Source organism: Exophiala xenobiotica, assembly GCF_000835505.1.
Source record: "Exophiala xenobiotica strain CBS 118157 unplaced genomic scaffold supercont1.3, whole genome shotgun sequence".
Classification (NCBI taxonomy): domain Eukaryota; kingdom Fungi; phylum Ascomycota; class Eurotiomycetes; order Chaetothyriales; family Herpotrichiellaceae; genus Exophiala; species Exophiala xenobiotica.
Genome location: NW_013562492.1, coordinates 3,653,483 through 3,667,806, shown reverse-complemented (window position 1 = coordinate 3,667,806; position 14,324 = coordinate 3,653,483). Strand labels below are relative to the sequence as shown.

General features: G+C 52.7%; 5 protein-coding genes across 5 annotated transcripts; 2 read left to right on the top strand and 3 right to left on the bottom strand.

The window, feature by feature from the left end:
- The first annotated feature begins 24 nt into the window (after positions 1-24).
- Positions 25-1,652, top strand: PV05_05604 (uncharacterized protein). Its single transcript, XM_013462128.1, has 2 exons — positions 25-260; positions 355-1,652. The coding sequence occupies exons 1-2, from the start codon at positions 43-45 to the stop codon at positions 827-829; spliced, it is 693 nt and encodes a 230-aa protein (XP_013317582.1). The 5' UTR covers positions 25-42; the 3' UTR covers positions 830-1,652.
- PV05_05603 (uncharacterized protein) lies at positions 1,570-4,793 on the bottom strand. Its single transcript, XM_013462127.1, has one exon. It carries the CDS (start codon positions 3,687-3,689, stop codon positions 1,965-1,967), a length of 1,725 nt encoding a protein of 574 aa, XP_013317581.1. The 5' UTR covers positions 3,690-4,793; the 3' UTR covers positions 1,570-1,964.
- Positions 4,794-6,990: 2,197 nt separating this feature from the next.
- Positions 6,991-8,739, top strand: PV05_05602 (uncharacterized protein). The gene has a single exon (XM_013462126.1). It carries the CDS (start codon positions 7,073-7,075, stop codon positions 8,627-8,629), a length of 1,557 nt encoding a protein of 518 aa, XP_013317580.1. The 5' UTR covers positions 6,991-7,072; the 3' UTR covers positions 8,630-8,739.
- Positions 8,667-11,126, bottom strand: PV05_05601 (uncharacterized protein). Its single transcript, XM_013462125.1, has one exon. It carries the CDS (start codon positions 10,770-10,772, stop codon positions 8,814-8,816), a length of 1,959 nt encoding a protein of 652 aa, XP_013317579.1. The 5' UTR covers positions 10,773-11,126; the 3' UTR covers positions 8,667-8,813.
- Positions 11,127-11,367: 241 nt separating this feature from the next.
- On the bottom strand, positions 11,368-14,208 carry PV05_05600 (uncharacterized protein). Its single transcript, XM_013462124.1, has 3 exons — positions 13,951-14,208; positions 13,386-13,892; positions 11,368-13,341 (listed from the first exon to the last, which is right to left on the bottom strand). Exons 1-3 carry the CDS (start codon positions 14,156-14,158, stop codon positions 12,353-12,355), a joined length of 1,704 nt encoding a protein of 567 aa, XP_013317578.1. The 5' UTR covers positions 14,159-14,208; the 3' UTR covers positions 11,368-12,352.
- Between the last annotated feature and the right edge of the window lie 116 nt (positions 14,209-14,324).

The following is a 14,324-nucleotide window of genomic DNA, read 5'->3' as shown; positions in this document are numbered from 1 at the left end:
ACAATTCCCATGCTCCCCTGCGGTGAAGATGTAGACTATATCATGCCAGCACCAACATCATCTCACCGGTCCGCGAGCCAAGCCACCGAAATCGATATAGCCACCAATGAAGCTCTCCTCCAGCACGCCGAAGCCTCGCGGCTCGCAAAGTCATGGCTAAACGGTGCGTTTGGTGACAATTCCACTTCGAACGCCAGGGAGGACGAGCAAGAGGAGTTCGAGGCGAACCTTGCGAAGAATGCAGCTCTCTATTCCGAAAAGTACGTCTCCTCACCGCCCACCTCCTCCGCCGTTCCTGCCCTTCCTGCGCTCAGTGCAATCGATCTCGACGGGCTCATTCTAACGACCACATAGCGGCGGTATAGGCTACACGCAACCCACAGACTCAAGTTCAACTACACACTCTTCTCGTGCCTCAGACCCGACAACCGCATTTCTACGCAAGCAATTACTCGGCCGTGGTAGCCAACGCGGCAACCCGCATCATCACCACGCGACTGCGAAATCCCGACCAGGGGCAGCCTCATCGGCACATAGACGTCGCGACAGCGAGGACGAGGAAGAAGGTCGTTCCGGCCTCGGTAAAAGCAAAGCAGGCCAAATCAAAAACACTTCGGGCACACCAAACATGTCCCGCACGCACCCAGGCGATACCAGTGTCGGAACGACGAATGCAGCAAGTAACAAGTCCGTCGAGCATACAGCGTCAGGTCAGGGATCTCATGCCCCCAAGTCCATCAAGAAGCGTGGCTCCAGCTATCTCGACGAGATCCTAGCCTCTCGAGCGGCGAAGAAGAAAAAGAAATCCGGCAAGGCCAATGATGGATGACCGTCTGCAGCTTTTGTCGACACATATATCTGAGACGGCCCTTGAAGCGGTAAGAAGCGAAAAGCACCTCAGCGACCCCATCGATTGACAGATAGCCCATACATCGGCGTCAATGGACTTGATCCGAAAGCCGCCAATCAGCCAAAAGCGGCACCTTCGACGCCCCATATATCGTATCCTCGCCGGTCGCCATGCGATAAGCTCTTGTCCTGCTAGTGGCAAAAGTCAAACAAGAAATCGAACTTCGGCGAGGTCGGGGTTGGGAAGCGTGTCCCCGTTTTTGCGAGGGGATTTCACCATGTCCGCGAGCTCTGAGCACTGAAAAAGGAGAGACCTCTTCAAACGGACATTCCCGGTCCGACAGGTCAAGCGCCCGCACATATAGGTACGACATAATGAGCCACTATCTGTCCGCAAAAAAAGCAAGAAAGCGAGATCCAGAAGGCCCAGACACCAATGTCCAGTCTACGGCAGTCCTTTCTCCGCGAGGACCGAGGCGTATTATGATCTGGTGGATCTTGGTTCATAAAGAAACGCGCAGTAGCATTGGTTGGTCTCAGCCTCAGCTTGCGTATGAGGGCTTGCGATCTTCGAGACCGATGTACGGGACTGGTAGATGTAGTCACGTGATCACGTGTGCAACCCATCTGGATATCATAAGAGGCATATGAAGGACCGAGCAGCAGGATGGGGTGCAAGTGACGAGTGCAAAGCAACCCGACGGCAAATCGAAGTATGAACATGAACATTTGCATTTGCATTTTGCATTTTTCGCCTGCCCTTCACCTCTAACCAGCAGTACAAACCCATCATCATCATCACCTTTATACACATGTACATGAGTATTAAGTCCGCCCATGCCCTCTTCGTCTCGTAAGATCCTCCAACCAAAAATCATGCCATCTCCTTACAAAGGGTTTCATAGTGTAATCATTACATCTTTTCTGATCTTGTGCCAATGCTGGCGGCCTTGCGCCCAATCATGACGTGGCTTGGAAATTGACGCTGAAAAACTGTTCCGCAAAAAGCCTCCATGTGAAAATGAAAATTCATTCCAGCGCCTCCCCATATTTACAGTGGACAAGACAGTGCCCAGCAAATAGTTTGAGCAAGAGAATAAGATGAAAAGATTGAATCATACCATTCGTTTCCGCTTTCGATCATCGTTGCCCTCGTCCTCGTTATCTCGTTCTGCCGTCTCCGCGGGGTTGAGTAAAGAGTGTAGCGTCGCCATACTACCCCGGCGTGTAGCAGGAGCAGAGTGTAACTCAAAGTTGGGCCGAGGGAATTTGTTGACTCCCACTCCGGGCGTCCACGGCACATTTTCGACCCCCAGGCCTGCAGGAGCCGCCTCGGACGAGGATGTCAATGGCGGCGTCGGCTGGTTTGCGGTCGTTGCATGCCGCTTGGGGCCGTTAATCTCGTATCGGGCCAGTTGATCCTGAAGCAGCCGATCTCCTACCAGTGGGGCTTGTTGCGGAGATGACGGCTGCCAGTGCACAGACGAGTGGCCCGACGCATACGGAGACCCATTTGCATGGTCATGGGTCGGAGCCCAACCATGCTCTCGGATATCAGCTGACGTGTGCCGGCGGGTCAGATTTATAGGCGGTGGTGTGGACACAGATGCCAAAGGATGCACGCTCGGCGGTGGTTGTGTAGGCAGAGCAGGTCGACTGAACCCTGGAGATGGATGTGGGATACTGGCCGAGCCAAAACGTCGTGGAGACGATGAAAACTGAGGCAACGGAGGCACTGGAGGTCGCAAGCCGACATGCTGTGGTTCAATCTGAACCGATGACCTGCGGCTGTCAGGATAGTTGTATCCTCGCGGAGACACAGGCGGCTCCAACGCCCCACCACTAGGATAGTATGACTGCCTGCCAGTTTGTAGCGACTCCGAAGGGGTTTCGAGAGCGCGCACGAATTCAAGTTGGCGCGCTATTTCTTTCTGCATATTGGTGATGTCAGTGTATAACGCCGATTCGGGTGACGACAAGGTCTGGACTGCGCTGGTGAGATTCTGCGTCCATTGGTGGACGCGGACCATTCCTTCTGTTAATGCTTGACACCTAGAGCTCATTAGAGCGTTGCTCTCCTCGGTCCTCTGTAATCTCGAATGCATGTCGTAGAAGGCCTGCTCAAGGCCTGCGAGACGTTGATCAGCATCTGGCATGATCTCAGCGGGTGTTCCTGGTTGCGAGACGCCCGGCTTCGCGTTGGAGAATGAATCTCGATGGATCAGAGTATGTCTCGAGGCTCGTCTTTTGATCTCTCTCAAGCCCATCAGATCTCCCTTCTTAAAATTACCATTCCCATGCTTGAACTCCCATAGTGCAGATTCCGGCGAACCCGTGTGAAATACGTCGCTGACTTTGTGAAAGCCATACATGTTCAGCTGGCGAACAAAGGAGGATATGTTTGTATGCTTGAAATATTGTGCCAATACTTTTGAGAACTCATTCGAAGGGGACATGACGAAACTTTCATTCGTGTTGCTCCACGATATTAGGTGCTGTATGGTCTTATCCTCCAACATGCTGTAGAGCTTGTGTATGAAAGCCGTCTGGACCACCTTGGGCCCTTGTGAAGCGCCGACCGCTCCGGCAGTGGGACTCACGCCCGTCGGATCCCTGTTTCCATTGGCACTGTTCCCTGGATCAAGTTCTGGACTTGTCCCCTGTGTTGGAGGGCCCATATTCGGAGGAGCGGGAGAGGAAATCTGCATAGAATCTTCGTGACTCGACTTGGGCGATGTGTTGTTGTTCTGGGGGAGGATAGCCATGGCTCTCGGTCTCGACAAAGGTTCGATAGGAGGGTCGAAAGGATTTCTCAGAGTCGATTGAAAAAGGGTACTCATGATTATGCTTCTTTAAGAACGATTTTCGTGAGGCGGTCGCGCGTTCGCCGGTGTCCTATTTTCATATCATGCAAGGCATCAATACATTGCACCACCAGTGGAGCAAGCCACACATTTGGACAAATACGCGCGAGGGACAGGTCGTTTTTCTTAGGGATGCACTCCAAGTTGGCTAGTTGGCTTGTTGGCTGGCGGTCAGGCTGGTCGGCGCAGGCGAAATCGGAAGAAGGAGGATGTATGACGAAGAGTTGCCCGGTCGATGAACAGATTTGTCCGTGACGGATCGGAAGATCTGGTGTCAGGTGTGGAGGTAAGATCGAGCAGGGAGGTTAAGGAGGTGTGGGAAGGGAGTCGAAGTTGGTGGTGTCCGCCCGAGGAAGGAGATGCGGCGTTTGCGTGTTTTTGAGGGGCCGAGTTCCAGAACAAAAAAAGGAGCAGGGCGCGGACTCGAGATATCGCAGCAATCGCGAGCGCACAAATCCAAGCGCGCGTGTTCGCAGCTGCAGGTCGACCGTTTGTGTTTGAACAGAGAGGTAGAAGGGCGGTCGGTTTCGAGGGAGGCTGCAGTATGTCGGGGGTTCGACAGAAGCTCGAAGGAAGTTCGAAGATCGAGGGGAGGGACAAGATAGGATGATGTGGGTTTGACCAGATCGAGAGGGTGGTAACAAGGTGGTTCGGTCGGAGTCGAACGGATGAACCGGAGTAGGAGGAGGAGACAGGGATGGTGGGTTGGCACCTGGACGGAGGAGCAGCCGATATACAAGTAATTGGTAGATTTGTACGGAGTAAAGATGGACCATCCAGATCGATCTGTTTGGTGGATGCGGCGTTGGGAGGCGTCTTCGAGTGCGAGGGTCAATCTCGACCAAAGAGAGAAATGATAAAGGGGGTGGAAGCGAACAAGGAAGTGATAATATGCAGTCGGGACTGGGGAGCAGGAGGCTGGAAAGCGTGAAAGGTCAGACAACGCGATATCGACTAAACTCCGTCAAACGACTAAAAAGATGGCAAATTTCGATCCTGAAAATCCAGGGTCCAAGTCTTGACCGTGACCACACGAAGTTGCAACGTGGAGGAAGATCTTCTAGAGCAAAAGGAGGAGAGATGAACAAGGTTCGCAAGCAGTCGAGGTTTAGGATGGAGCCGAAGCTCTTCCAGCGTTGCAGAAGCCAAACCGCTGGAAAAAAGCAAGCAAAACGACTGGAGGTGTATCAGAGGAAGCTCAGCGCGGAGTTGCGGGCACCAGCAGTCGAAACTTACTACAGTACCATACCAAGGGACCTAGGTAGTCTCACTACTGGTACTGTAACTTAGTAAGCCTGTCTAAGCGCCATCATTCGGCGTGCTCCGGGCCATTATGGGCGATGATGGGCTTTTTTTAACTATAGCAGCTAACTAGAAAACGGATTTGAGCACTGTTTAGGTAGCCTCCGAGTGGCATCCTTTTGAGGTTGGGTCGTGCACCGTCGTTCCCTTGTCGTATATCAGGTCGAGACACATTGTCCCATCTCACCCAACCAGCATTCAGCGTTTTTCTGCAGCTCCTGACATACCCCCGACAATGCATTGCGACCTGCCGAACCAAGAAATCATGATACATCATACATCCTTGCTCTCGGCCCATGAGCATGGTTGACCCGGGGGTTTGGCTTGGATTGATCGCTGGTCCACACGCCTGGCCCTCATTGACACTCTCTGACAGCGGACATGGACACCTTTTTAGGTTGCTTGCAGCCTTCATGCAGCCCTGGCAAGTCCCGGCCAAGGTCCGATCTCGTACATGCATGTCAACCTTGAATTGGCGGTGATGATCATTGAGCTTTGGACGACAACATGCCTAGCTCTGGCCATATCGTCATCCGGGATCCGGGCTGTCTGTATCTCCTGCTATTGTTTTGACTGACTATTATCATTGTGTTCCTGGTCCTGTTAATAACCAGACCACGCTGGTCCCATCTTGTACCACATCCAATGTCGGGCCACCTCGCTTACAGCAAGTCAATGGCATTGATGACCTTGGGCAGTTTAGGGCCAGCTCTTCCCGTCAAGCAATGGGGGAAATTCGATTTTGCCGTTGAGGAATTCACACATCATTGTCGTCCAATACTCATTTATACAATCCAGTGTCATGTCCGTTTGGATTTGCAGCTCAGCGGAGAATATGTCCGCAGAGAGCCAGGCTTTCAATGTCATTTACTAACACCTCCACTCGTTGACGAACAGCTGGATCGCCCTCGACCTTATGAGCGGAGTACATATGTGCTGTCCTTTTTCTATCCTGTCTTGATTAAGAAGGGTTTTAATCGATCTGCCATAGTCCCTCGGATTTGTTACTCACCAACGTATCCTCAGCCAAGGTCACCGGATTCTGCCTCACCTCCTTCACTAGCCCACAAACCGCGTACAAAAATTCCACCGGTTCAAGAGGCAAAAAGTTTGGTGTAGCTCCTCTTCTACCTATTCCGACTATGACCACCTTTCGCCCCTCCTGTTCGCACTTAGACCAGCCTCAGTTTATGGAGACCTGTCGAAAGACTCCCAGTTCAATCCACTAAGCAACTGGTCTCCAAGAATAGGCCCACCTCCAAAACAATTAGGACAAAGCCGCAATTCGACGTGATGAGTCTTAATAGTGGCCATCAAGGCGACTTTGTTCAGCAGAAATCCACGGGTCTGGTATATGAGCCTCTTTGCCATTCACATGGGAGCCGAAGGCTTGTCAGGAATCTCCTCATTGAAGACACTTTCCAAAGCTGCTATTGACAGGACTTTGGCATGTTTCGAAAGGAGGAGAATCTGTGGCTCCCACTCCAATCGAGGTAATTCAGGTTCAGGGTATGTTGGCACCATTAGGAACTACGGATGGCAACACCGAGCCGAATGTCTCCCCTACCATCCTCTTATCCCTCACACCTGGCCTTTATGTGGAACATGCAGAGTAGATGTCGCAATATGTGTGTTCATGAATCAACTGCAGATACCTACTATCCTGTACAAGGGCTTCCGACTGGTTCTTGAGGAAGATATCAGCTGGATGTCACGGGAACATTGCCGCAGTCTATAGGCTCACTTCCATGCTACTACCTGTACAGTTGCCACACGTTTGACTTCAGAGTGAATAAATCCAATTCCAGGCTTTCTCATCTACACACTTTGATACCATATGTAGTCGAGCCCCCAAGGTGCAGGAATTACCGAGGATGACTAAGCGTATTGTCCGCGTAAAATTCCCTTCCACCCTCAAACAATTTTCCTTTCCGAACATTAACATTTTTTGAAGTTCATCCACGTGAGCAGGGATTGTAACAAAAGTGCAGTGATCGTTCCAGAATCCTCACAAATTCAGAGCATTTCACGGGGATAGTCACCAGCCTCAAGCCAACATGTCCAAAACGGCCATGGCACGCCGCCACAACCCTTTGGAAGACGACATAACCACCGCCGGTGGCCGACTGCGGACAAAGTCGATCACTGGAAAGAGAAAATCTAGATCTGATGAAAATGCGCAAGGAGACGGGTACATTGACGCTCAGTCGTCGAGAAAGATATTGGCGATAGCACAAGACCTCGCAGACGAAGACGCCGAAGATCGCAAACTCGCCGCCGCGAAACCTGGGCCGCAGTCAAATGCCGCCTTCGGATTCGATTCCAGATTCGCAACAGACGAAGATGCCGACGACCAAGACCCCGGCCTAGCAGCTCGGTATGACGACGACGAAGGAGAATGGATTCCCGAGGAAGAAGAGGTCGTGGCCGAGGAGGAGATGGACCCTGAGGATATGGCGGTCTATAGGAAATTCCTGCAAGACGGTGAAGAGCTGGCAGATTTTACACCCTCGATAGCGCACCTTATGACCGAAGACCGACGGCCGAAAGGAATGTCTGCAGTGGAAGACGACGAAGAAGGAGAAGCCACAAACCTGACAGATCTCATCCTCCAGCGCATTGCTGAAAAAGAAGCACTCGAGGCCGCACGTAATGCTGGGTCACAACACCAGACGTTTTTGGGGTCAGGGCCGCCCGATGAAGCAGTTGAGATACCCATGAAAGTGGTTGAGACCTTCACCAAGGTCGGCCAACTTCTATCGCGCTACAAATCTGGACCCTTGCCCAAACCTTTCAAGGTATTGCCAACACTCCCACAATGGCCGGAGCTGCTCTCAATCTCACGGCCTGAAAACTGGACTCCTCATGCTGTCTACCGCGCGACCAAGATATTCATATCTGCCCCATCCACTACTGGGCAATATTTTTGTGAGACTGTCCTGCTCGATCGTGTTAGGGAAGATATCCAGGAGACCAAGAAGCTCAACGTCCACCTTTACAATGCCCTCAAAGCAGCTTTCTACCGACCCTCGGCTTTCTTCAAGGGCTTTCTCTTCACACTCGTGCAATCAAGCTGCACGTTGCGTGAAGCACATATCATCTCATCGGTGCTAGCCAAGATCAAAATCCCGGTCCTGCACTCCGCGGCGGCTTTACTACGTCTATGCGAACTTTCAGCAGAACAGACCTCGAATGTCAACAGCGAAGCTGCAGGTGCTGCGAACATCTTCATCAGGGTGCTGCTGGCGAAGAAATACGCCTTGCCATACAAAGTCGTGGATGCCCTGGTGTTCCACTTCCTCCGCTTCCGTGCCTCCAAAGACCCCAACTCGGAAGAAGCTGGGTTGGCCAGCAAAGAAGCCAAATTGCCCGTCCTGTGGCATCAAAGTCTGCTCATCTTTGCACAGACGTACAGGAACGAGATCACTGAGGACCAACGTGAAGCATTGCTTGATTTGCTGCTTCTCAGAGGTCACAAGGACATTGGTCCGGAAGTGAGACGTGAGCTTCTAGCTGGTCGCAATCGAGCGGCTGCAGGCGAGAGTGACGGAGCTATGGTAGTTGACCATGAAGCCAGGGACGACGGTGACGATACCATGGACGTTACGGTGTAACTTGCTGATATGGTCCTGCGCGCTGAGATTGACGAATGTTATGATATGCCATGTCCTGGAGGCCGGTAGAGATGATGAATCAATAGACAAGACCCCTCGCCACCTGTTAAGTTCCTGGCTCTATATGATCAAGCCTTACTTGCATGTTTCAATAGTTTGACAACACTCTCCAGAGCATCGCAACTCACCCCATCCCGAGCACTTCCCAAAGACTGATGGGATCCGTCTCCATCGTCCAGTTGTCCTCGTTCCCGCTTGGCCGTTGTCCATCTTCACCCTCAGCAAGCGTCAAGCCTGACCATGGTTTGCCTCCTCCTGGACCTTGCCCGCTCCTGCACCCGGGATGAAGGCCCCTCTCCTTCAAGCCTGAATGTCCGATCATCCTCGCACGTCCCACGATCTTCAACCCGCCATGTCCTCCTGCCACTCGTCTCGCGATGAGCGTCACATCTACCCTGGTGAATTGGCAGATCAGGTCGCCCGCACGTACATCCGAACATGCAAACCCAAGCCTGACAGGATCAACGCCGAGTGCAGGGTTCGACTCAATCACTATCGACGGCTTTGCGAGGCCAGGATTGTTCGCCATCCGTTTGTCTTCCTCATGCAGCAAGGCATACTCCACCGGGATCCTGCACTCCTTCGCCGAGGGATAATTGTGCAAATGCCGAAGATCCTCACCATGCGCCGCAGCCTGGACCACGTTCTCGATCACTCCCGCGGGCAGCGGACTGAGAACGTACTCCGTCAGTCTGCCGCTCGTGCCAGCACCATTTCGCTGCGACGGCGTCGAGGATCGTGATGTTTTCCGCTTGACCTCGTGCCCAACGTATCTCGACCAGTCGACCTGGTCGAGCTTCTGCCTCAAATCCCGGATACTCGTCCACCCTGGCAACACCTCATCAATGACATTCACATAGTCCGGTACGAGTGCACAGGCCGAATCCTCCAGCACACCCTCCAACCTAGTGGTCCCTTCTCCTCCCTCTCCCAGAGAAGCCACATAACCCGCAACATCAGCCTGACTGATCTCCAACGCGCGTTGTACCAGATACACAGCCTGCACCGACAGCTTTCCCTTCTGGCACAAATATCTGCACACCTCGAAGTACACTTCCACAATATTCTTCGCGTAATCTGGCCGTGGCCCTCTCACCTGCCCGGTCGTCTCTTCCTCACCACAATCATCCGCGATTCCCAGGATCCCATAGATCTTATCCCGTCGCTCCGCACATTTTGAATCATAAAACTCGGCCAACAACTCCTCCAACGTCGATTGCTCATGACTTATCCGTCTACCCGTCAACCGTACCGGCAGCGTATGCATGAACTCGGCCATCCACGCCCGTACGTCCTCACTCTCCCTTCTTCCCCCTTCCCTTTCCCTGATCGCGCGCACCACGTCCTCGAACAACGTCCATTCCAAACTCGCCGTCCCAACCACAACCTCGACCTCCCTCGCCCGCAAGAATTCCTGTATGATCCACGTCCTTGTCCAATACACGCCCCTACACAACTCGAGCAAGTTCCTCCATCTCGCCTCCATCCCCTCCATCTCTTCCCACTTTCCTCCTCCTCCTCCTCCTCCTCCTCCTCCTCCACCACCACCTGGTTGCCCTCCTCCTGGTCCTCCCTCACGTTGCCGCCCTTTGGCCATCGCCGCCGCGGCCGCTGCCAATTCCACAACAAACTCCAACCCCCTCGCCTGCCGTCGATCCTCACTCGGCATGCCCAACCACACAATCGTCCGCTCCGCCGAGTCATAAATCCTCGCCATGCGCTGGACATGCCAATTCCGCTCCTCCAGATTCTGCTGATCGATGCACAGCGCGTCGATCCACAAAAACCTCGCTTCCCCGCGCTGTCTCAGATGGAACAACAAATTCCACAAGTTCACTCTGACCCGGAACGCCCGCCCGTTGACCCGGATCTCGCGCGTGTCGCCCGCGTTGCCCCATGTATAACTGATCGCGACGTACGGCGGCCGGCGATGGATGGCGTACTGCGTGATCCGGAGGCTGATACTAGTACTCGTAACACGGTCCCCCTTTTTCGTCGCACCCACACTGCCTTGGATCTGCAGCAGCCGCATGAACCGACCGGACAGGGAGAGCCGTTCGTGCCGGAAAACCTCGCTGTTCATCCTGACATGAGTGGCACGTGAGTAGCTAACTTAGTAGCCCATGGCGCTGGCAATCCAACAAGTGTCGTACGTAGTACTGGTACTGTTTTGTTAGACGGTTACTCCGGACCACCCAGGGGATTTAGCGATGGGCCGGGAACCGTCGGTGCTCGCGACTGGAATATTTTTGGACCTTTTGGACCTTTTGGACCTTCTGGACAGAAGCAGTCGTATGATCACGGTACGCGGAAATCTGATCAAATTATAGGCTTCATCTTTTAAGTGCGACGACATCCGTCAGGGCGCACCATCTCCCTAACGAAGAGAATTCTAACTTCACATTGCTGGCAGAAATGCCTTAAAAAGAAAGTAGTGCCAGTTTCGGCCCCCAACTCAGACCTGAAACACATCGTGTCAAAGATCGTTCGAAGAGAAAATGATATCACGTGCAACCTCCTTTGGCCAGCTGCGAATGAACACTGCACTGCTCACGCTGGTGTATATAATATCCGAATCCGGGGATTTTTCAACGTCAGCCACTACTGGTATATAATATGCTCCAGATAACTCCTGGCTACTGTCACACCGTCACAATCAATCAGGGCCGAGGGCCGGCCCGAGGCTCAACTAGAGTCGTTCAATCACGTTGGATCGATCATCAATTTTGCATGCCCAGTTATCTGGGTGAAAAGCATCACGACGTAACTTAATTGATACCGGTGAGTGGTTAACGATATCACCGAGAGCGACTGCCGTCTGTAGGACAATACAGAGCGCGTACCTCATGCATTGATGCGCTCCTGCCTGCACTATTTCCTCCGTTTCACCGCCTTGTCCACAAGCATTTACAATGCTATGCGCCTCGCACTCCCTATCTGCAGACGTCCGCGTTGCTGGAGTGACAATTCTTCAGTGCCTCGCCCCGGCAGGTTTGTTGAGCCACAATTCGAAATCTCCGATTGATAGCCGCCCAAAACTTCTTCAACATCGAGGAGACGAACGGAGCGGTTGGGGCTCGCAGGTCCTTGGCGGAGAATTGAGATATTGAAGTCGACAATCCTAAACGACACTTCGCCATGACGAAGCTCAAGATGGTCGCACATTTCCGGAACTCTGCAGCACCGGCCGGTCAGTGGTGCATTTTTCGGTCTGAATAAGCTTGCTCGCCAGGTCAATCCCGTCATTTGCTCGAGGCGGAATATCGTCATGGCATTCTGTTTCTGATCCGACGATTGAGCCATAACTGGACCTCTAGAAACAGTATCACCACAAGTAGAATACCCCCAATGACAGGGAGTGTGGAATAAATTACACAGTGACACCCTGCATGTTGACCTGTTGCTGGTGCGTGACTCGGCTGACTTGAGAGTCAGTGAGATGGCAGTAAATCCAAGCCGATGAGGAATTGGTTCTTTTGGGCCCCAGTTTCTGTCATACCAGCACGATGCCAAAGACCTGGCCGTAATCATTTCTCCGACCGGCGGCCTGGGATTCCGACTACGTCGAAGAATGCTCCAGAGGCTCACAAGCGCAACTAGTCAGAAACTGATCATACAGTTGATGTTCATTTTGGTGGAGGACAGTTTAGACACAATGCTCTCTCAAATGACTTTAGTCTGCTGTGTTCGGCTCAGGGTGTTGGGGTCGTGAAAGTCCGTCAAAAAGTTGGCGGCTAGGTAGAGGACAGAGTAATCGTCACCATATTGACCAATGACCTGCATGCCAACAGCCACCTCTGGTTGCCACGGATGATCAGGATGGCGTGGTCCGGGGACTGATATCGCAGGTAGCCCGGCTAGACTTGCTGGTACTGTGAAGACATCGTTCACATAAGACTCTAAGGGAGTGGCAGTTTTGACATGTCGAAGTCGTGGCGGAGGACTCGGCGCAGTAGGAACGACAATGAAGTCGACGCCATGCATGTTGACTTCAGCATCCTGCCGCAATGGATTTGGCATCCTGAAAACACTATCGAAGTCTCGTTGTACCATCCGCCGAATCTTTTGTGCCTGGATGAAGTAGTTGTCCATGGCCCCAGCACTCAAGCTGTAAGTCCCCAGCAATATTCTTCTCTTCACTTCGGGGCCGAGATGCGTGGCTCGCAATCGGGAATACAGAGTGCCACCGGCATCGTCAGCTACATCATCTCGTCGGGCTCCATAGCGGACGCCATCATACTTGGCGAGATTCGACGACGCTTCAGCTGGAGCGAGAATGTAATAGGACGACAACGCATGCTTGGTTGATGGAAGTGATATCGGGACTATCTCACAGCCGAGGTCCTCGAGGTGACTCAATGTAGCCGTCCAAGCCCAGCGCACCAAAGGATGCATTTCCTCAATGTTGTATTCTAGGGGTACGCCAATGCGTCGTGTCCACTTCCGTTGAGAGAGGAATCTGGTCTGAAGTTTCTGGCGTATTTCACGTGGGACAAATACCTGGTCCTTCTCGGGAGACTTGTTGGATGGAACCAGAAGCCATTTCGAGTCGAGTACCGCAGTCTTTCGGCGGAGCATCGCCACCTTGATTCGCTCACGAGATGAGAATGTCAGGCAGGTTGGATCATTGTCGTCTGGTTTTTGGAGGATTTCTGGACTAGTGAGCACATACCAGTGATGAGGTGAGTGGACGCACCATATGTTAGCCAGATATCATGTACAGTCTTTGCGATGATGCCCACAGTATCCAAAGAATTCGCATACGGAACCACTCCTTTGCGTGATATCTGGCCGTATGACGGTTTGAATCCGACCAGGCTCATGTAAGCTGCGGGAAGTCGTATCGAGCCTCCTGTATCAGTCCCAATTCCGACGTGGGCAAGGCCCGAAGCCACGGCCAGAGCACTGCCGCCAGAACTTCCACCCACAGAGAGTGCTTTTCTACCGGCTGGGCCTTCCTTTACGCCATTGAACACCTCGCCATACGCGGAGTTCGTTGAATGAGAGCCCATACCAAATTCATCCATGTTGGTCTTTGCAAGCACCATCTGTCCAGCTCTTTCCAACAATTCCGCAACCGTCGAGTTTTGTGAGGGGAGGAAACCTGTCAGGATCTTTGATGCACATGTTGTCGGCAGTTGTGTCGTCACAATGTTGTCCTTGATCACTACCGTGTACCCATGGTTTGGCGACTTGAGCCTATCTGCGCAAGAGAATGTGAGCCTTCGATCGGAACATCAGTCGCGCAAGATATCTCGTACAGAAATTTTGGAAGCCTTTGGTACTTTCGTGGATCCTTTGAAGCTTGTCCGCTTCACGAAGCAGTTTGTCGGGCTGCCGCAAGGCATTGCTCCACGAGATGAAGGGATTTCCATAGTCTCGAGCATTCAGTGACCGACTGAGGAGGGCGTAGACTTGGGGCAGAAGTGAAATGTCCCTATAGTCGCGATGTCCACGACCGGTACGCATCAGCACTCAGTCTGGCGGACGATAATAGCCCTGCAGTTGATGGCGCATGGGCACGTTGGCGAGAGAAGTTGCAAGCCATTAACATATTATGTCCGGAGATCGGAATGGAGAAATATTGTACCGAAGCTTACTTCTTGACCATCGCCCACCATAGCCCATAGCTATC